Source organism: Ictidomys tridecemlineatus, chromosome 15 (genome assembly GCF_052094955.1).
Source record: "Ictidomys tridecemlineatus isolate mIctTri1 chromosome 15, mIctTri1.hap1, whole genome shotgun sequence".
NCBI classification, from domain to species: domain Eukaryota; kingdom Metazoa; phylum Chordata; class Mammalia; order Rodentia; family Sciuridae; genus Ictidomys; species Ictidomys tridecemlineatus.
The window spans coordinates 15,620,496-15,642,986 of record NC_135491.1 but is presented as its reverse complement, the minus strand read 5'-3'; the positions used below and the strand labels follow the sequence as shown (position 1 = coordinate 15,642,986).

General features: G+C 44.4%; 2 protein-coding genes across 11 annotated transcripts in view; one reads left to right on the top strand and one right to left on the bottom strand.

The window, feature by feature from the left end:
* Positions 1-397: 397 nt before the first annotated feature.
* On the bottom strand, positions 398-20,702 carry Wdr87 (WD repeat domain 87). 4 transcript variants are annotated; one of them, XM_078032137.1, is made up of 7 exons: positions 20,468-20,702; positions 17,192-17,344; positions 13,180-13,300; positions 11,649-11,816; positions 8,439-11,323; positions 7,513-7,778; positions 398-7,148 (listed from the first exon to the last, which is right to left on the bottom strand). In XM_078032137.1, exons 3-7 carry the CDS (start codon positions 13,252-13,254, stop codon positions 580-582), a joined length of 9,963 nt encoding a protein of 3,320 aa, XP_077888263.1. In that variant the 5' UTR covers positions 13,255-13,300; positions 17,192-17,344; positions 20,468-20,702; the 3' UTR covers positions 398-579. The 4 variants fall into 4 exon arrangements, with proteins under 4 accessions (XP_077888263.1, XP_077888262.1, XP_077888266.1 ...); XM_078032136.1 differs by lacking the exon at positions 20,468-20,702 and adding an exon at positions 20,048-20,187; XM_078032140.1 differs by lacking the exon at positions 17,192-17,344.
* Positions 20,131-22,491, top strand: part of Sipa1l3 (signal induced proliferation associated 1 like 3) — a 227,942-nt gene continuing 225,581 nt past the window's right edge. For 5 of the 7 annotated variants that reach the window (XR_013430795.1, XM_078032142.1, XM_040279413.2 and 2 more), the window contains exon 1: positions 20,762-20,922. The gene's annotated coding sequence lies outside the window, so the exon portion shown is untranslated. Of the gene's footprint in view, positions 20,227-20,313; positions 20,455-20,761; positions 20,923-22,491 lie in introns of those variants that run through there. The other 2 variants (XM_040279412.2, XM_040279411.2) reach the window with 2 other exon arrangements.

Here is a 22,491-nt window from a genome sequence, read left to right as displayed (position 1 = left end):
TTTCCTCAACACTCAGTTATTAGGGACTCAAGCCAACAGTATGCAGAGCTATGACTGGGCGAATAAGAGTCAGCTCCCACCATAGGCCCCCAAATACTAAGGGGCAGAATGCTAGGTCGTCTGATTCTAAAATCCATTATTTTCCCACTGTATCAATACTTCTTATATCAATGCAAATATACATTAGTTTTTGTGACAGGTACTTTCCATCATACAGTTTTTGTAAGAAGATGGTGGATGGGAGGCTAGGAAGGAAGAGGACAAGGAAAGACTCTTCTGCCTCCGGGACTACACAGGGTGAGCACCACTGGATTCTGAGTTTTCCTATTTTTAGAAATTCGTCTGATAAACCTTCCTAGAGAAACAAAGCTTGGACGAAAGGAACACATCAAATCACTTGTGGCAAATAAGAATCTCCTCTTTATTTCCCATATAGAAACTAGTTTCCAGATCTGGGTTGGAAAGGGCTTTGACCTGGTTCTAAATCTTTATGGGCCCTAGCATTGAGGGTCTATATTCTGATCACCAGGCATTTCTCCAGCTGAAAATGAAAAGTTCTGACATCCAGCCAGTCCTGAATTAGAGAGTGGGAGTAAAGATGTAGGGCAATTCCTTGGTCAGGTGAATATCAGCCTGGGGCAGGCTCTTCCAGGCAAGTTCTAAGATTCCATACTGGGCAATGCCTATGGAAAGGATAGTATGCACGTTATTCTGTCCAGGGAGGGGTATTACACCCTGGAACTTAAGAGGTCTTCTTTGGGTGTGAGAGCCCCCACAAACCAAGCAATAGAATAACCGCTCCCCAGGTACTAGATCCATGGCCTTTAGGGCCTCTTTGTAAATGATGTCTTGGGATTGAGGTTCCTCTCTCAGAAGCAGCTCTTGTAGCAGCCTCTGGATTTGGGGGGACTTAAGCTGGTACAGGTCCATGAGCTGATGGAACTCTTTCATCCATGCAGTTGTATCACTGGCATATCGCTGCTGAAGCATCCGCAAAACATGGTACATGGCCACAAATGTCTCCCATCGAGGTACCTCTTCTTCCTTTTTTTTAGAGATGGGCTGTGTCTTCTTCTCCAACTTGGGCAATTTGGGAAACCTGCCCTTACCCTTGATATCCCATAAGTCCTTTTGAAATATTAGTGCCAGGGTTTGTTTTTCCACAGAAGCATGGGGATCCAGAAAAATGTCTTTTGTGGTAGGATAAAAGTGTTGTGTCTCCATCTCTTTGAGAGCATCTGATAACTGCTGTATTCGTCTATTTCTGTAAGGCTCTCCCAGAAGATGCCAATTTATAGCCTTTGGGTCTATAAACCTCTTGGTTACTAATGGGGGCTTTGGTGTGGGGACAGCCAAAGGTTCTAGCCAACTCTCCTTTTCCTTTTTTTTTATAGGAGGAATCACTTTTAGGCGTTTTTGACTCATGAACTCCCTACTGGATTTTAAGGTGCCTGTGCTTCGTGATTCCATGGCCTGCTTGTGGGTGTACACAATGGCTTCAAGTTTTGCCTGATGCAGCCATTCTAAGTCTCCCTTTGAGGTGAGGTCTTTGAGGAGCTGACACAGTCTATGGAAACTATCCCTGGAAAGCTCTTCTCCTGCTTCCATCTGTTCTAGAACATTGTGGATCCACTCTACATCTGAGAGGCTTGCCTCTGGATATTTCCCAGCCAGGATTTGAGCGAGAGAGAATTGTACCTTAGTCTTTCCAATGAGAGATGGATGACGCTGCAAAAACCACTTCCACTTGGTACGTAGTAGTTTGCGTTTCTGAGCTTCCAGGGTCTCTTTAAATATGTGGGGCTTGAGTGGTGTCTTTATGTCCTGTTTTGGGGACTCCAAAATTTTATCTAAAACATATAGAGATGTGGGCTTATATATTGGTAACAGTTCTTTTTCTTCATCTATCACCTTTATCTTTGGGAATGTTCTAGATGTCTTGAGTACTGTTCCCAAGGATATCTGTTTTTCCAACAGTGGTTCTGGTATCTTCTCTCCCATCTCCAGAGCTTCTGAGATGCTTTTTCTGGAAGGGCTTGTGGCCTTTTCTCCCAAGGATATCTGTTTTTCCAACGGTGGTGCGGGTATCTTCTTTCCCATCTCCAGAGCTTCTGAGATGCTTTTTCTGGAAGGGATTTTTCTGGAAGGGCTTGTGGCCTTTTCTCCCAAGGATATCTGTTTTTCCAGCAGTGATGTGGGTATCTTCTTTCCCATCTCCAGAGCTTCTGAGATGCTTTTTCTGGAAGGGCTTGTGGCCTTTTCTCCCAAGGATATCTGCTTTTCCAGTGGTGATGTGGGTATCTTCTTTCCCATCTCCAGAGCTTCTGAGATGCTTTTTCTGGAAGGGATTTTTCTAGAAGGTCTTGTGGCCTTTTCTCCCAAGGATATCTGTTTTACCAACGGTGGTGCAGGTATCTTCTCTCCCATCTCTAGAGCTTCTGAGATGCTTTTTCTGGAAGGGATTTTTCTGGAAGGGCTTGTGGCCTTTTCTCCCAAGGATATCTGTTTTACTAACGGTGGTGCGGGTATCTTCTCTCCCATCTCCAGAGCTACTGAGATGCTTTTTCTGGAAGGGATTTTTCTGGAAGGGCTTGTGGCCTTTTCTCCCAAGGATATCTGTTTTACTAACGGTGGTGCAGGTATCTTCTCTCCCATCTCCAGAGCTTCTGAGATGCTTTTCCTAGAAGGGCTTTTGAGAACATCCAACTTCATAACACTGTCTTTGTCTAGAGGGACACCTTGTACTATAGAAAGGATAAGTTTCCTTCCTAGTAGTTGCTTTCCTCTTTCTTTTTGTAACTTAAGTAGTAGTTCTCTTTTTAAGATCTCCTTTTTCTTCACCACTTCTTCCAGTGATCTCTTTTTTTCTACCTCCTCTGTCTTACTCTTGCTTTCTTCTTCCTTTTCTTCCTCACTCATGCTTTCTTCTTCCTTTTCTTCCTCACTCATACTTTCTTCTTCCTTTTCTTCCTCACTCATGCTTTCTTCTTCCTCCTCAAACCCTCCCTCCTCTTCCTCCTGCTCCTGTACTGCCTTCTTTTTCATCTTTTTCTTCTTCATCTTCTTCCTCTTCTTTTCCTTCTCCTCCTCCTCCTCTTCCATCTCCTCCACCTCCTTTAGCTTCTCCTCTTCCTCTCCTTCTTCCTCCTCCTCTTCCTCTTCCTCTCCTTCTTCCTCCTCCTCCTCTTCCTCCTCCTCTTCTTCCTCTTCCTCTTTCTCTTCCTCCTCTCCTTTTTTCTCCTCTGCCTCAGATAAACTCTCTTGCTCTACTTCATCTAATAGGTTTTCTATTTCTTTAGAAAATATCTCTTCACTTTCCACCTCATCTGTTTGACCATAAACCTGTTCCTTTGGGGTAACAACTCCTTTTACCTGTTTTCTCTTTCTCCTCTCTTCTTTAAGGAGTGCAATTTCTTCTTTTATATCCTCTATTATTTCTTCCCTGTCTTCAGCCTGTGCGATTTCTCTATGTTCCCTGGCTAATCTTCTTTCTTCCTCAGCCACTCTTTTCTCTAGTTTTCTCACTTTTCTCATTTCCTTGGCCAGTTTTCTCTGTTTATTAGCCAGTTCCTTCTCATCTGTGGTCATTTCTTCATGTTCCTTAGAAAAATCCCACTCTTTGCTATCAAGTTTCTTCTGTTCCGTGCTCAACATGCTCTCCTTAACAAAGAGTGACCTCTTTAACTTGGTCAACTTTATTTTTTCCTGGGTTAGTTGCCTTTCATCACTGATAAGTTTTTGAAGATCCTTTAAGATTCTGCTGACTTTTCTTGTTTGCTTGGAAATATCCTTCTTTTCTTTCCTTAACGCTTTGGCTAACTTCCTTTCTTCTTCAGCATGTAGTCTCTGCCCTCTAGTATATTCCAGTTTTTCTTTGGCAATGTTCCTTTTCTCTGTAGCCAAAATCCTATCTTCATAGATTAGTATCTTCTCCTCTAGTGACAGTTTCTTCTTCATTTGTGCCATTTCAAGCTCAGTCAGTTTTGCCTGTTCGGGGATTTCTCCCTTTGTGGAGAGCCTTTCTATCTCATTCAACCTTGTCCTCTCTTGGACTACCTTCTGCATTTCTGTGTTCAATGCCTTTTCTTCCTTAGCAATATCCTGCTCTTCTCTGAGCAGTTTCTTCTCTTGAAACATTGCCTTCTTCTCCTCAGCCAGCTGCATCTTTTCCTGGGCTAATTTCACCTGTTTTTCACCCAAAATTGCATCTGTTTGAATCAGTTTCTTCTCTCTAGCAGCCAGTTTTTCCTTCTTCCGGGCTACTGCCTCCTGCTCCTTTTTCAGCCTCTGCTCTCCCTGAACTACTTTCTCCTTGTACACATCCATCTTAATCTTTAATTGAGCTAATTGCTCTCTCCCCTGGGAAATTTTTTCTTTAATATGGAGGAAATTATTTTTCTTCTGAGCCAATTTTTCTTTTTCCTGAGCCAATTTCTTCTTTTCTTCGGCGAGGTTCTCCTCTTTCTGGACCAGTCTCTTCTTATTCTGTGCAAGTTCTTCCTTGTTATGGTTCAGTGTTTGCCATTCCTGGGCCAGTTCCTCTTTGCTCTGCATCAGTTTCTCCCTTCTCTTGGCCAGGTCTTTTTCTTTCTCAGGCATTTTTTCCTTGTCCTGGGCCAGCTTATCCTCTTCCTGGATCAGCAGCTCTTCTTCCTGAGCCAGCTTATCCTCCTCCATAATCAGATTCCCCTCGTGTGAGGCCAGTGTCTCCTCCTCCTGATCCAGTTTTTTCTTATTCTGTGCAAGTTCTTCCTTGTTATGGTTCAGTGTTTGCCATTCCTGGGCCAGTTTCTCTTTGTTCTTCATCAGTTTCTCCCTTCTCTTGGCCAGGTCTTTCTCTTTCTCAGGCACTTTTTCCTTGTTCTGGGCCAGCTTATCCTCTTCCTGGATCAGCAGCTCTTCTTCCTGAGCCAGCTTATCCTCCTCCATAATCAAATTCCCCTCGTGTGAGGCCAATGTCTCCTCCTCCTGATCCAGTCTCTTCTTATCCTGTGCAAGTTCTTCCTTGTTATGGTTCAGTGTTTGCCATTCCTGGGCCAGTTCTTCTTTGCTCTGCATCAGTTTCTCCCTTCTCTTGGCCAGGTCTTTCTCTTTCTCAGGCATTTTTTCCTTGTCCTGGGCCAGCATATCCTCTTCCTGGATCAGCAGCTCTTCTTCCTGAGCCAGCTTATCCTCTTCCATAATCAGATTCACCTCGTGTGAGGCCAGTGTCTCCTCCTCCTGATCCAGTTTCTTCTTTTCTTCAACCAGTCTTCCTTCTTCCTCAATCAGTGGAATTTCTTTCCTAGCCAGTTCTTCCATGTCCCATGCTAGTCCCTTCAATTCTTTGCCCAGCTCCTTTTCTTGCCCTTCTAGACTTGTTTCCTTATAGGTTAGTATGTCCATTTTGTTGCCCAATACATTTTTTGTATCAGCTATTTTCTCTGCTTTCTTGGCTAGTTTCTCCTCTTGTTGAGCTATTTTCTCTGATTTCTTGGCCAGTTTCTTCTTTTTCTGGGCTACTCGTTCTGCTTCCTGGTTTAGGTTCTCTTCCCTTTCAGCCAGTTTTTCCTCTTTATAGGCAAATGTCCCCTCTCCCTGGGCCATTTTCCCATCTCTCAGGAATGCTTTCAGATATTCTTGGGCAAGTTTTCTCTCTTCCTGAGCCAGTTTTCTCTCTTCTTGTGCAAGTTTCTCTTCTTCTTTTGCTAGTTTTCTCTCTTCTTTGGCTCGTTTTCTTTCATCTTTGGCATGTTCCTTGTTTATCCTGGCTTGTTTCTGTTCTTCCTGGATCTGTCTCTGCTCTGCTGTGACCAACTCTTCTTCTTCTTCCGACTCCTCAGACACGTCTTCCTCCAGGGTCCATTCTTTCTCATCCTTGGATTTGGATGGCATCAATCTTTCCCATATCTGTCTCCACTCATCCCATGTCAGCTTCTTCTTCTTCCCCTTCTGTGTTTCCTCATCTGGCATTAGCTCCTCTTCATCCTCCTCTTCCTGAACATGGCTACTGTCCCATTCTTGCTTCCATTCATCCCAGGGTATCTTCCTCTCATTGTAGGCCTGTCTCCACTGATCCCAGGATTTCTTCCATTCCTGCCATGACAGCTTCCTCTCAACCTTATCTTTTTTTTCTTCTGGCTCAACCACTTCCTTTTTGGGTTTAGCCCTTTTCCTAATTTGTTCAATTACCTCTCTCTCTTCTTTGATCATTTCCTTCTCTGTTTTACTTACTTTCTTTTCTTCCTGACTTTCTTTCTTCTCTTGCCTAGATACCTTCTTAGAGGGTTTCTTTTCATGTTTCTTTTCTTCTTTCTTTGACTTTGGTTTTCCCTTGACTAGGTCACCTGATTCTAAAAATAAAACTTTCTTCTTTTTGCTTTTTTTTGTTATCACTTCTTCCAAGCCTTGCATGTCCTTTTCTTCCTTTTGCTCTTCTTCTTGTTCCTTTGATATCTCTTCCTTACCTCTAATCACCATGTCTTCTCTAATTGCTTCTTCATGGATAGAAATTGTTCTTTCCTCTGGCCAGACTTCATTCCAGTCCTCATCCTCAAGTACTTCCTCGCTTTCTTTCTTCAGCACTGGGCAGATCTTCTGAAAGAGTTCCCAGCTGGGTCGCCGATCTGCCAGCATCTCCTGAGCCACAGTCACTATCTCCCTGTTTAGATCTTCCGACATTTTTGTTTGGGAACCAGATATCCTCAGGGTCATAAGACGACACAAGTCATCCCGCCATGTGGAGATATCTCCAGGGATAACCCTCTGGCCAGCCACTCCAGAAGCACCCCGCCCAGAGACTTTAACTTTTTTTGCAACTGGTTTTTTCACGACAGGATATAGAGGTTCCTCGATGAACTCTTCAGGTTCTGATCTTTTCTTCTTGTGCACTTTTGTGGGTTTCTGAGCTGTTGCTTTCTTGCCTCTTTTGACACGTGTTTTCTTCAGCATCTTCAGGGTCAGAGCAATGTGTTCCTTTGAGGAATCTCTATCTGAAAGTTCAGCCTCTCTTGAGCCTTTTATTAAACTGACAGTTGAAGACCTGGAAATTATGTCCTCTATCTCAACTGGTACCTCTTCACTTTCACCCTCTACGGGACCTGGCTCTATGCCAGTCTGTTTAGTGTCTCCCTCTTTCATCCTTCTGAGACTTCGCAACCATTTTCGGGCTGCAAGGAAAATCAGGAGATGGAGGTAAGAAAAGTATAAGAAGCTAAATGAAACTCTTCCCAAATCTAAAGTAAGCTAAGAGGAACTCCTATAGAAGAAGTAGCAAGAGAGAAGGCTAGGCCTTTAAAGGGAAGGGGGAGAAAAGCATTCTTCTTGCTATATTCTCAGCATATCCCACAATCCTAGAGAGATAGGCCTTGGAGTCTTCCTGGGTTTGGGTGGATTCTTCCAAAGAGAATTCTCTTCTAGGAAAGATCTTTTCATTTTTCTCTCTTCCCACCTATTATCTCTTGACCCATCATATCCCTAACTACCCTGCCTCTTGGAGACCCCGAGGCTTGGAACCAATCACCCTGTACTTACTCTGCTTTCTGCCTCCTCCTCGGCTCCGTTTTGGACCTTTGCTGGGCTTGAATTCATATTCTTCAGAAAATGAAAGATGTTGTGTAGGAGGGTATATTTGCTCAGAAATCTTTGAGACATCCAAAGAAAAATCAGGCTTTTTATCTCCTTTTGCCAAGGTCAGATTTTCATTTAGTCGCTGCTCCACTTGAGTGTGAAGGATTTGGAGATCTGAGGGTTGCATCCCCAGCAGAAGATCCAGGGATTCCTCCCCAACCATCTCTTGCCTATGAAAGTCAAAGGAGAGGAAGAACTTTACTGAATCAAGAATAAGAAGGAAAATGGGGAGGAAAGAACTGCTGCGGAACAGTCAGGGAGCTTGGCGAAGTGACCACAAGAGAGAGTGTAGGTAGAGAGTGTAGGTAGATGTAAATGAAGGCCAAAAAGAAAAAAAAAAAAAGTTTAGGAAGCCAAGATGGCAGTGACTGGAGGGATCTATATGAGGGCTCTATCAGGAGCAGAAAAAAATAGAAAGTGAAACTTGAAGGGAGTAGAGGACAGACAAAAATAGGCAAAGAAATAAAGAAAGAAATGGCCATCAAAGATAGTCTAAGAATAGAAAAAGGTTATAAAGAGAAGAAAGATCAGGAAGCGCTAATAAACAGGGATGAGGGAACTCTATCAATGAAAAGGAAGGGGAAAATAAAATAGAAATGAGGAAGGAGCTAGGTGTGGTGGTGTACGTCTAAAACCCCAGCAACTTGGGAGGATGAGGTAGGAGGATCAAAAGTTTGAGACCATCCTCAGTAACTTAGCAAGACCCCATCTCAAAATAAAATAAAAGGGCTAGGGATTAGTTCACTAGCCCTGGGTTCAGCCCCCAGACTGAAAATAATACTAGTAGCAGTAGTAGTAGTAAATAATTGAGGAAGGCACAAAAAACTTACTGCATATCCCTGTAAGTTTCTTCTTTCTGGATCAAGTTTAAGAGTGAGGTCTTAGTGTGGATTCCAGTATCGGCCATAAGACTTAGTGCCTTGCTCCTCACTCTTTGGTCCTTATCCATTAATCCTTGAGCCAGAGGCAAGGCAAAGAGATGAGTAATCATTCCTAGACGCTTCAACCCTTCCCAGGCTAATTCTCGGATCAATGGGTTAGAATTGGTCGTATCATCCAGCAGACGATGGGCTGTCTCAGAACGCAGGGGTGGAGACACCTGATAAGAGGCAAAGATTTGCCCTAGTGCACCAATGCAGCACTGGTACTTCAGTGGGACAGCATGGATCATAACACCAAGGATTGTCTCAATCAGGCTACTAACAGCTATTTCATTCATTTCACTCATTTTTCTTCCCAGCCAACTGCGATTTGCTGCATCTGTAAGAAGACCCTCATTTATATCCCTGATTATTCTTGATTTTATAAGGTTTTCATCCTCCTCTTGTGCAAATTCTCCTAGATCACTTATAGCTCTTCCCCTGCCATGCCAAAAGAAGAATGGTTCGGACTTTTCCCATTCCAATTCCCGCATGGGTGAGTGCAGATTGCACTGTAAGTATATTGGACATCCCTCTGGCCATAGACGGGCACGGATCACTGAGTTGGGGATGTAGCAATCAGGGGCAAGGAGCCATTTCCTCCCATGACCAAAGTAGCATCGCAATATCTGATAAGGGTTGAGTCCATCCCAGTAAGTCAGCTGTAACTGGGGAGGAGCCACATAATGGGTATGATGAGGTTTTTTCATCTCTGTCCTGTCAGTTCCCGTCTTTTCCAAAGTATCATGTGTGGTGGTGCGCAGTAATACAGGGCTTCCGTTTTTATCTTCTTCTATGACATGTGGCACAGAATGGTCAAAGGCAATGGCCCGCTTATTGACAAGAGTCTTCAGACCCACTAATTCCTGTTTTCTACGAACATGGTAGATATACTTGGGCACAAACATGGTCTCAAAGGAGAAGAAAAAGCCTGGTATAAAAGGCTTAGGGGCTTCTAGTACTTCATCTGTCATAGTCATAAAGGAAAGGCGGGACAGCACAGACGAGGGAAGCAGTTTTAAGCAAGATACCAGATACAGACTCTGGTTGAAAGTCACAAGCAGGTCACCCCGATCATTAGCAAAGCAGAGTGGGCCAAAGTGCAGTGAAGAGTCCAGCGTGGCTATGAGTCTACCATGAAAGTCCCATATCCGGACAGAGCCATCAATACCACCTGTGACAAAAAGACTCAAGGGCAAGCAGACATCAAAGGATGTGATGGCACATTGGTGCAGAGGCAAAGTCTCAATGAACTTTGAGCTTTCCTGTGACACAGAAGACAGAAAATCATGGAACTTCCAGAGACGCAGGCGGCTGGTGTCTGTGATGGCACCCACAGACTTAGGCAATAGTATCAGGTGTTTTAGGTGACAGCTACTGAGAATGCTGGCAAGGGGCCGCAGTTGTACTCTGATCTCAGATAACACAGCTTCTGACAGGTGTATATAGTCATCCATTCCATAGGAACAGAGCAAAGTGTTTTCTCGGCTAGCAAGAATCCCTCCAGACATTGTAGAAAGTGCCAGTACAGCCCCAAAATGCACTAATTTCTCTACTCGGGCACAGCTGTGCTGGGAGAGCACTCTTATCATACCACTCTGGTGCCCAGAGAATATTAGTCCTTCTAGCCCCCGGCCCAGGTGGAAATGCCCATAAGCCAGGCATTGTACAAAGTCATGAGAATCTGGTGATGTGCCTAAAAGATACTTAGCTGGGCAAGGGCAGCGGGTTGTGTCAAACACTAGCACCTCTGAGCCACCTGTTGCAACAAAGAGCTCCTCTTTTTCTGGATCATAGGCCCAATCCACAGCATTGTCCAAGATTGAGAAGGGCCAGGTGAGAATCAGAAGCTCCCCTGTTAGTGGGGACACAAAGCGCAACAGGCCATCCTCTGTAGTACACAAGATCCGGAACCAGTTTTCTCCACAGCAGATTCTACGCACCTGCTGTGGAGTAGAACCACAGACATTGAAGAGGGTATAGAAGAAGGGCAGACGGCGCAATGAAAAACTATGGGTAGTTTGGCAGAAGAAAGTAGTGTCATCAATGAATTGGAGGTCGTACAGCTCCTCACCAAGTTCTAGTCGCCGAAGCAGGTTACCTGAAGTCAGGTTCCACTCCTTGATTGTGCCTTCTCTGCCAGCTGTTAGCAGGGTGTGGGCCTCTGGCCGGCTGTGAATACATACCACTAATGAGGAATGGGCCTTGAAACTGTGGAGGGGATGGCTTCGAGTGAGGCTCCATACCTGGATTTCCCCACTCTTGTTTCCAGCATAGAGAAAGCCTTGATCAATACAGGTAAAACAGCAGGTGATAGAGGAGCCACTGCTGGATAGGAACTTCTTTGCCTCTCCCAGCTGGCCTTGGCCCTGGTGCTCAAGGACCCTCACTACAGTCTCACACAGAGCTAGGAGGGAGCCGTTGGGGCCATTCAGCATGATGTTCTGGACAACCTCGTCACCAGGCATGGAAAACATGTTGGCTATTTGGAGGCCCTTGCCACTTTGTTCAATGACCCAGGTGACCACGCCTCCCAGGATGCCAGACAGAAGCATTTTCACTTCTGGGTCATAGCAGAGGCAGTTGATATTGAAGCGGCAGGGCACTATGCCTAGTGGCTTGAATGCCCGAAAGTGGTCTCCAAAAAGCCGCAGGAGCAGGTCACCACAGTAGACCACGAGGATATGAAAGGAACCTGCGTGGACCATTGACTGAATAGGTGGCAGTCGCTCAGTCATGGAGAATGTTTTTTTCTCAACCATGTCCTCAGATTTGCTCTTCATCCATACTACAGCCTAGAAGATAAGAAGACGGAAACTGCCTAGAAATGATAGGAAAGGAGGAAAGGCCCAGATATTCAGCTACTTTTCCCTGTTCTTTTGCTAAGGAGGAATTTTACCCATGGTGATGGTAGGTGAAACTAGGGAGAGGTGGGAAGCTTGGGCTCCTTTTCCTATACTTAGCCTGTTTAGAGGACCCCAGAAGTTTACTCAACATGGAGACTGTAATTGGAGGAAGGATGAAAGGGGAATCATAGGTCTAATCATATTCAAGGTTGAAAGCTATCTGGGCATGGTCCCTTGAAAAATAGACTAAGAAGGAGAAGAAACGCAGTTTTACCTGTATTTCTTTTGTGTAGGATGTCACCCAAGAGAGGGAGGCAAAGAAGTAGGCCTCAGTGAAGTAATGACATATAACTGGCATATTTTGAGGATAACGAGATTCTTTAAACAGTGTCTGGGACCGGTCACTCAGCACAATTATTTCTTTATTTGAGTCATCTGAAGGCTATAGGGAAGAGAGATATGGCATTAACAAAGAGGTCAGGGCACACACTACACACTACATAAATTGTCAACAAATCACGTTGACCAGGCATGTTGGCACAGTCCCATAATCCTAGTGACTAGGAAGGCTGAGGCAGAAGGATCACAAGTTTTAGTCCAGTCTTGGCAATCTAGTGAGATGTGTCTGAAAATTAAAAATAAAAAGGGCTGGGGATGTAGTTCAATAATAGAGTGGCCCTGTATTTAATCCTCAATAATGCAAAAAAAAAATGTCACAAATCAATTCCCCAAATAATTTATCCTACCCCTCCTAACTCCTGCCACATCTACATGTGTACATCTTAGCACTTAGAGGACATCTCCACTTCACAAGAGTGTAATGGATCTCCTAACACATGAAGGAACCAGACTCCTCTAGGTCCTGTATGAGCAGATTTTATAGTGTGAGCACAAGGAAAAACTATGTTCTTTCCAACCTGAAGTTAGCTACACCTGTCCTCACAAAAGTACGTGTGTCATTAAAGGCATAACATCTAACAAATAACCCAAGTAAGTACATCACCTTATAGCCATGTGTAATATTACAGTGTCCCAAAAATCAATGTAGCTCTAAGTTATTAAATCTTAAAAATGCACAAATAAGACTTTTTAGGACAACCTATCTGGCAGAAGAACAGCACATATATGATATGTATTATCTTATAGTGATGGAACATGAGCTGTGAAATATACACCCGGGATCCATTTGTACACAGCCAGCAATAGCAAAACTGAGGTTGACAAATGTTCTTTCTAGCACTTCCTTTTAGGATCTCTCTCTTCCCAGAGGGTTGGTTCCCGTGACAATGCTTCAAAGTATTCACTTCCCACATCAAAATGTCCTTTTAAGGGGCTGGGGATGGGGCTCAAGTGGCAGCACGGTCGCTTGGCATGAGCGCGAGGCACTGGGTTTGATCCTCAGCACCACATAAAAATAAAATAAAGATATTGTGTCCACTTAAAACTAAAAAATAAATATTTTTAAAAAATGTCCGTTTAAGAAGTCTGTAAACTTGGGGCTGGGATTGTGACTCAGCGGTGGAACACTTGCTTAGCATATGTGGGGCCTTGGGTTTGATCCTCAGCACCACATAAAAATAAATGAATGGAACAAAGGTATTGTGTCCAACTACAACTAAAAAATATTTAAAAAAAGGAAGTCTGTAAACTTATTTAGAAATTGATGGCCCACTTCCTCTTAGGCGACAGCTCTCTTGATGGTCTACTCTGTTTATTCTTGCTTTCATGGAGAGTCTATGACTCTTCTGAAGTGCTTATTACTGTTAAGATAGAGGCTAGCCAATAGTATGTTTATGCCACATTACCTTTTTTTCTTCTATGATGTCATTTACAGCGTTTTTAAAATCCTTCCATGTGGGAATGAGTCGGGGGGACGACATCACCTAGATTTCTCCTTGGTCCTCTTCAGGATTCTTGCTTAAAAATCTGTGGGAATCCAAAAGAAGGTTTTTAATCACAGTTACTTTTCAAGGAACCTAGGCATCAGAAAGCAAGAACTTTGAACATGGGTTTCTTATACACCTTGTGAATGTCAGAAACTATGCGCAAGACATATCTTCTCATTTAATCTTCATTATGCTTCAGTGAGGTAGGTATTACCCCATTTTACAGATGAGAAAACTGACTCTTGGAGAGGATAAATAAAGGAGTTGGGATTGAATCTTTGCATTTTCTTATCTAGGATATTATAACCAAAGGAAACAAACTTAGAGAGGGGCTAGGGAAAAACACCTTCACAGGCAAATTATGATTCTTTGCTGGTTGTGGTGTATCAGGAGAGCATTTTGTGAGGACCCTGGGGTTTTCAAAGTGTGGTCTCTGGATCTCCTGCACCAGGATTCCTGTCAGAGGAGCAACATCTTCAATTACAGATTCTTTTTTAAAAAATATTGGTTTTTAGTTGTAGTTGGACACAATACCTTAATTTTTATTTATTTATTTTTATGTGGTGCTGAAGATCGAACCTAGCGCTTCACATGTGCTAGGCAAGTGCTCTACCGCTGAGCTACAATCCCAGCCCCCCAAATACAGATTCTTATCCCAGCAACTTGGGAGGCTGAAGCAGGAGGATTACAATCCTCTGCCAATCTAGGCAACTTAATGAGAACGCTATCTTTTTTTTTTTTTTTTTTTTTTTTAAAGAGAGAGTGAGGGGGACAGAGAGAGAGAGAGAATTTTAACATTTATTTATTTTTTCTTAGTTCTTGGCGGACACAACATCTTTGTTGGTATGTGGTGCTGCTGAGAATCGAACCCGGGCCGCACGCATGCTAGGCGAGCGCGCTACCGCTTGAGCCACATCCCCAGCCCCGAGAACGCTATCTTAAAATAAAATTTAAAAAGGACTGGTGATGTAGCTCAGTGGTAAAGCACCCCTGGATTCAAAAACAAAACAAAGAAAGAACAAAACCCTAATGCAAATTCCTGGGCCCCTGTCTGAATCAGAACCATGTGGTAAAATCCAGGAAACTTCATCTGTAAAAGCTCTCTAGGTAATTCTATTGACATTCAAGTCTTAACTACTGAAAGAGGAAGTAGAGGTAGGGGACACCTGGAATTAACAGCCCTACATAACAGGCTTCCCCAGGCTTGTGGCAGGAGGTAATAATTTTTTTTTCCCTACCCACCTCTCTTAAATCAGCAACAGCATTTATTATTATTATTAAGTTGTAATTGGACACAAACCTTTATTTAATTTTATGTGGTGCCGAGGATCAAACCCAGTGCCTCACATGTGCTAGGTAAGTGCTCTAGCACTGAGCCCCAGCCCCCATTCACGTAATAATTCCTTATAGAAGATAATCTGTTCATTGCCTGCTTCCCTGTTCACTTCTCTTTGGCCATTGTGAGGACAAACTTCTATGTTTCATAGTTGGATTGTGAGTAAATCTCACTTCTAACAATGCCTTCTGTCAAGCAGTTTGTCATACTGGTGTGACAATGGGTTTGCTTTTTTTCATTAGTGAAATGAAAATGCCAATCTTTAATACTTTGCAGAATGGGTGCAAAGATCAAATAGGATTATTCATGTAAAACCCCTTTAAATATACCCTGATGCAGAACAATGACAATTGCTGGTGTTAGGCTGACCTAGTCCTGAGACAGATGACTACTCATTTCCTTTCCTACTTGGTACTTTTTCAGTTCCTCTGGAAACATAACAGCTGAGTTTATAGTCTGGCCAGCAGAGGGCAATGGAGGTCAACCTTGCCTGCTAGATCAAGAACACATCAGCAGGTTAGAGAAATGATTGCTAAAGTGTGTTCCCTGGCCTGCAGCATCAGTATCACTTGAGTACTTGTTAGAAATACAAATTATTGAGCCAAACTCCAGAACTATTGAATTGAAAACTCTGAGAGTAGGGCCCAACAATCTGGGTTTCAACAAGCTCTGCTGCGGATCTTTTGCACCCTCACATGTGATGTTAGTGTTTTTTAGTGTATTAAGAATTCTTAAGCCAATCCCTAAAAAACAAATGCCAAATGTCTTATCTGATATAAGGAGAGCAACTAAGAACAGAGCAGGGAGAAAGAGCATGAGAAAAAGATTAACATTAAACAGGGACGAGAGGTGGGAGGGAAAGGGAGAGAGAAGGGATATTGCATGGGAATGGAAGGAGACCCTCATTGTTATACAAAATTACATAGAAGAGGATGTGAGGGGAAAGGGAAAAAAAACAAGGGAGAGAAATGAATTACAGTAGATGGGGTAGAGAGAGAAGATGGGAGGGGAGGGGAGGGGGGATAGTAGAGGGTAGGAAAGGCAGCAGAATACAACAGACACTAGTATGGCAATATGTAAAAATGTGGATGTGTAACCGATGTGATTCTGCAATCTGTATACGGGGTAAAAAATGGGAGTTCATAACCCACTTGAATCAAATGTATGAAATATGATATGTCAAGAGCTTTGTAATGTTTTGAACAACCAATTGAAAAAAAAAAAAAGAATTCTCAATCAGTATGGCCTGGGCCTCCCAAAGCAAGGTCAGCAGAACCAATCCTCTGGTATGACTTAAGTCTCGGTTTGTGTTGCACAGAGACTAGATGATGGGATTTGGGGAAAAGCAGCAAGCAAAGCTTACCATTAGAAGTGGGGGTGTGGCTCAGTGGTAGAGTGCTTGCCTGGCATGTGTAAGGCACTGGGTTCCATTCTTAGCACCACATATAAATAAATAATTAAAATAAAGGTCTATTTACCTTTACTAAAAAAATAAACTACTATAATCATCTTGCATGTATAGAGTGGTAGAGCCCACAAAAAAAACTTCACATTTATTACATCATTGTTGTTATTATTTTGGTGGTAGTGGTACTGGAGATTGAACCAGGGCCTTGAGCATGCTAGACAAATGCTCTGCTATTGAGATATATCCCAGCCCTTTTATTTTGAGACATAGTCTTGCTAAATTGCTAAGGCTGGCTTTGAAGCCTCAGCTTCTTGAGTAACTGTGATTATGGGTGTACACCACCATGCATGGTTCCTTAGTTGGTTTTTTTTGTTGTTTGTTTGTTTGTTTGTTTGGTACCAGGGTTTGAACCCAGGGATGCTTAATCACTGAGCACTTTTTGTTTTTTATTTTGCAACACTAAGTTGCTTAGGGTCTTGCTAAGTTGCTGAGGCTGGGTTTGAACTTACAATCCTCCTGCCTCAGACTCCCAAGTTGTCAGGATTACAGGCATGCAATCACTGCACATGGCTTTCATTAGTTGAAGTAATTCTGAGTGGTTGATCTTCTTTTCATTGTACACATGAGCAACATGCACTTGGATGCATTTGATGCTACACAGGAAAGACTGAAGACTAAGAGCCATTTCACAATTCTGGATTCTATATTAGAAGAGGACGAGGTTCTGCCAGATGATACTAAGGAAGCTCTCTGACCCCCAAATCCACTCACAGTGGGAATTGGGGACTTTAGTGTTCCTTCTTTCTCTTTCCATTCTTCTAGGCTGAATGCTATGTTCCTATTTCCCCCCATTTTCTTTCCCTTCATCTCTACATTGAATACTCATTTGGATGGTCTTTTTTTAAATTTTTTTTTAGTTGTTGATGGACTTTCATATTTATTTATTTATATGCAGTGCTGATGATAGAATCCAATGTCCCACACATGCTAAGCAAGTACTTCACCACTGAGCTACAACCCAGGCCCTCATTTAGACCACATTTAAGGGGACAGCATGATCTGCTTCGATCTTGAACATCAGTGGCTGGCTCTATGGGCCAGCCCTATAGCTTGGGCTAACCTCACTAGTTCCTTCTGGAGGCCCCAGAGTTGAAAGTAGTCTTCTATAGCAAATTTGCAGTCACTACCTTTAGTTCTTGTTGTTCCATATATCTTCTTTGGGTCCTACTTCTGGAACAGGGCTGGGGAGTGAGTTAGAAAAGGCCTTCAAAACCCAGGGGTTTGTGGGTTCAAGTGATTCTCCTGCTTCAGCCTCCAAATTGCTTGTGCCTGACTTGTATCTGTTTAAAAATATCAAATACTGTGAGTACATATAACAAGAAAACTTGACCATCCAAAAGGAGGGTGGTGTGTGCTCCACAATTTGAGGTAGGGCCATGCATGGTTTATACAGCCTTGCAGGTAATGTCTCACAGGGTGCAAAGTACAGCTGGCACCAGAATGATCCAATCACAGAAGCAAACTTGGCCTACTCTGTTCTTAAATGACATTATTGATAAGGAGCCCAAGTTTGTCCCCAGGGCTTTCAAGCAATTTCATAGTTAGGGTTGGGGCTGCAATTAACTTAACCTTATGGAAGGAAACAATTTTCTAGGCTGACAAATACATTAACAGGGTTTGCTAGTTTCTTTTGGGTAGAAGAGTTACCCAGTATCTTTGGGAGTAATGATAGCTAAATTATGGAATCATAATTTAGCTATCATTACTGTAAAGTGGTAACCAGTCATGTTACACATATTGTTTAAATTCTTAGGATGAACCCACAATTTAGCTATTATCCCCTCTCCCTTTAATACTTTTTTTTGGTGGGTCGGGGTACTCGGGATTGAACCTGGGGCACTCTACTACTGAGCTACATCCCCCTTTTTTGTATTTTATTTAGAGACAGAGTCTCACTGAGTTGCTTAGTGCCTTGCTAAATTGCTGAGGCTGAGGGCTGAGGTTGTGGCTCTGTGGTTAGAGTGCTTGCCTAGTGAGGCACTGGGTTCAGTCCCCAGCACCACATAAAAAAATTTAAAATAAAGGTACTGTGTTCATCTACAACTAAATGTATTTTTTTTCATTTTTTTTAACAGAGAGAGGGAGAGAGATAATTTTTTTTAATATTTATTTTTCAGTTTTCCGCGGACACAACATCTTTGTTGGTATGTGGTGCTGAGGATCGAACCTGGGCCACACGCATGCCGGGCGAGCGCACTACCGTTGAGCCACATCCCCAGCCCCAACTAAATGTATTTTTTAAAAATAAATAAATTCCTGAGGCTGGCTTTGAACTCACAATCTTCATGCTTCAGCCTCCCAAGTGGTGCGTTTACAGGCCTGCACCACTGTGCCTGGCTCTTTTAATACATTTTTAAGAGATAATGGTAAAAATTATTTAAAACATCCTAAGGGCACTATAAGGAACAGAAAATCACCTTGTCCTGTTTCCTCTTCACAGAGGTGACCCTGGTTGTTTTTCCTGTATCTATCTTTCTCTGTTGGTACTAGATATTGAATCCAGGGGTGCTTAACCATCGAAACACATCCCCAGCCCTTTTTTATATTTTATTTAAAGAGAACGTTTCTCTGAGTTGCTTAGGGCCTTGCTAAATTGCTGAGGCTGGCTTTGGACTCAATCCTCCTGCTTCAGCCTCCCAAGCTGCTGGGATTACAGGCATGCACCACCTAACCCAGCTTTCCTGTGTCTTTCTAAAGGTGTTCTGTACATACATAAGCATATGTGTGAAAACGATTCTTTTTTCTATATGATAGTATACCATGTGCAAGGTTGTACACATTTGCCCTCATAAGTAGAGATTAACTCATTCATACATATAGCTTTACCTCATTTTTCAAAAGTTGTCAGCAGGAGGGCATTCTACTGTGTGGCTGAATTGTTTATTTATCCGAATGTCTATTAATGCACATCAGGCCATTCTATTTCCTTTCAACATATTTAAATATATTTCCACTCTGTGTAACTTGGAATAATATTTTGGATATATTTGGGCTAAATAAGTTATTCAAATTGTTACTTGTTTTATGTAGAATTTAACATTGCACATGTAACTTGCATTACCTTTCTGTGAAATAGTACTGCTTGTCCTTGTCACTGTCTGGTGGTGGCCTATATCCCTACTGAACTGAGAGCTCTCTGAAGGAAGGAACTTAATCTGTCAGGCCTCTCAGAGGTACAGAAGTGCTCTGGAGACGGGAGCTGCACCTGACAATGGAGTAGGTGCTTAATAAATTTTTATTGATTGAATGGGCAATGAATGACCCTCTGCCCACTCCCAGGAAGAAATACATGCTTCCCAGCTCCAACTCGGATGGAGCATCTTCAGCAGGCTGAGGTAGGATGGGCTTCTTGACCACAGTCATGAATTCCAGTCAGTTTCCTCAGTAACCCAGATAGAGGAGTGGAAATATTGAAAGAAAGAAAGAAAAGGAAAGGAAGAAAGAAAGAAAAAAGAAAGAAAGAAAGAGAAAGAAAGAAAGAGCGGGGCATGGTGGCGCACACCTGTAATCCCAGCAGCTCAGGAGGCTGAGACAGGAGGATTCCGAGTTCAAAGCCAGCCTCAGCAACCGCGGGGCCCTAAGCAACTAGGTGAGACCCCGTCTCTAAGTAAAATACAAAAGAGGGCTGAGGATGTGGGTCAGTGGTTGGGTGCCCCTGAGTTCAATCCCCAGTACCAAGAAAAAAAAAAATCGAATGTTTGATTTTGTGGGCACGTAGTCTAATTTTGGACAAAATTTCCCAGGCGTGAATACTCGACACCTTCCAAGGGTAATTTAGTTACCAATGAATGAATGGAGAATAAAGCCTGGGCAAGTCCTCTAGGTCGTGGGCCTGAGGCTCTCATCGGTGGAGAGTTCTGCAGCCGCCAAGGCTGGGGAGAGACCACAGACCCAAGGCCTCCCGCACTCGGGCGTCTGGGCCCTCCGCGTGGGCGGGAGGGTAGGCGTGACCGCCTCTTTACCGCAGGGGCCGCGCCAGTTACCTGCGACGGGATTCCCTACGAGGGATGGGTACGACGTGTGTAGCAGCACCCAGGAGCTCCTCAGGGTTCACTAGGAGACCTAGGGGGAGCGTCTGAGAATCTACCTTGCGGATGCTGGGAGAGATGTCGGTCAATAAAACGGTCAGCCCCGCAACCCCTCGCCCAGCAGACTGAAAGAGGTGAGGGTCGTGAGTGCGCGTGCGCTCTGGCGCGCTCCCGCAGCGCGAGCGCGCGTACGCGCTCGGAGGGGTTAAAAAACAACAAAAATCGTCCCGCGTTAATTTAGGCCGGAGTCGGCCGGTGAGCGCGCGTGCGCGAATCGTCGCTCTCGCCCACCGACCCTCTCCGAGGGGGGTCTAGCGGATGGCTTGGCTTCCTTGGCGCTTCTGGAAGCTCGCGCCCTCGGGGTAAGTGACTCACGCCTTGCGGAAAGGAGGGTAGAGGGTTAGCCGAGTGAAGGGAGGAGGCTGACGGCTCTGGGGGAAAGGAGAAACAGCTCTGGCAGGGCGACGAGCGCGTCTCTTGGGCTGGCGTCGGCACGAAACGCCACACACATACTCACGCCCCTCGGGGCTGCGGAAGTTCTCCGGAGACCGGAGCCACACGGAGGCTATCAGTGGACTACGTTTCCCAAAAGGTGGCGCGGTGGCGCGCCTACTGCTCCCGGCAGCCCCCGCGCGCCGAGCCAGCTCTTTTTCAGCTCGCTGCCTCTTAGTGAGAAACTACAGTTCCCAGGAGGCCTTGCGCGAGGCGGCTTGGAAGTGGGCAGCCTGGAAGTCACTCGGGCCACTGGAGCTGGCGGCGTCTCCAGCGAGCGGCGCGGAGCCGGACGCCGCGGTCGAGGGCCCCGCAGGGCGGGCAGCCGGGACACCCAGGTGTGTGGCTTCAGGTGCAGGAGCGGCCTTGCGCAAGGCTGGTGGGGAATTGAAGAATGCTTGGACTCCGGGGGGTCAGTGCGGGCGGGCGACAGGGCGACCTGCTGGGTATGGGCACCGGCTGGGGTGGGGGGGCGGTTCCGGGATTCACGCCCTCCCGACCCGGGGGGACTCGGGCCGGCATGGCTCAACTTTCCAGACGTGCAACCAACCCGGCGCTGTGGTGGAGAAGCTTGGAGTCGGGGAGCTGTGGGTGCACGTCCCGGCTCCGCCACTCGGGAGCTGTGGTCCGAGGAAAACGCGCCGAACCTCAATTTTCCCTTCGATAAAACGGGGAAGGAGATTGTCTTTTGCTGGGGATTCTGATGGGATGCTGAGATCCTGCGAATAAAGCATTTGCTTCACAGAATGTACTTATTATGTGTTTGCGTTGTTGGCTTCTAGAGAGATGAGGCGAAGATGGTATTGATTGCATAGGGTGACGGTTAGTTGAGCGTGTTCCTGTGAGGAGCCTAGTCCATAGTTAGCACTCAATGCAGGTAGTTGCGGTTATTAGATTATTTTGTGAAGCACTTTGGTTTGTGAAGCAGAGAGACTCAGATTCAGATTTAGCTGAGTGACCTTGGACAACTGACTTCACTTCTCAGTGCCTCGGTTTCTCTGTCCATAAAATGGAGAGTTAAATAGCATCCACTTCATAAAGTTGCTTTGAAAATGTATTGAACATACCACGTTTGAAATGCTGAGCGCTGCAGCTGGTATATAGTTCTGAGCGGATGGTATCATTTATTCAACGTTTTCCTAGTGGCCCATAGACCCTCTGAGAGTGGGGCTCTGGCTGTAGTCTTGGTTTTCCCAGCGGGCCAGACTTAACACTGGTCCAGTTGATTTCCCCTTCCGTGATCTCAGGTTCTGCGTTTATAAAAATGGACAATAACCGAATCACCCTCAGAATGTTGTAAGGATTTGCGGAGATTGTATTCCCAGTCTGAGCCATCCCTCACTAAATAGCAGCCCTTATGTATTATAATTGTTCTACTTCAATATTCTCCATCTGGCCCAGAGATGCCTAACTGTGGGCTGTGACATGACAGCCCTGAGCTCCCGCTTTCTTTTTCTCCCAGCCTCAATGTCCCATCTGTGAAATGGTAGTCATAGGACTTTTGTGCCAGGATTGTTCTGTTTTCCAGAAGATAATTCATCTTTGGTGTTTAGCACAGGGCCCAGCACATATTAAGTGCTTAATAAATGTATCGTTTTTCTTTTTTCCATAGTAGGCCCTTTCCTCTTCTGTTTGAACCTAGAGAGCAGAGTGGAAATGAGGTCAGTGTTTCTTTCCCCTTCCCCCAAAGAATACTCACCAAGAACTAAATAATGGAACATTCTGTAGCATAAAGGCCCAAGAAGAGATCATGTTGTTATGCCATCATCAGTCCCCTGCATATAGTCTTACCCTCCAAGTCAGTATTTTCTCTCCAGTGCCTTGTTATTTTTTGGTGTTGGGATGGAACCCAGGACTTTGTACATGCTAAACCTGCTATTGCTGAGCTATGCCTTCAGCCCCAGTGC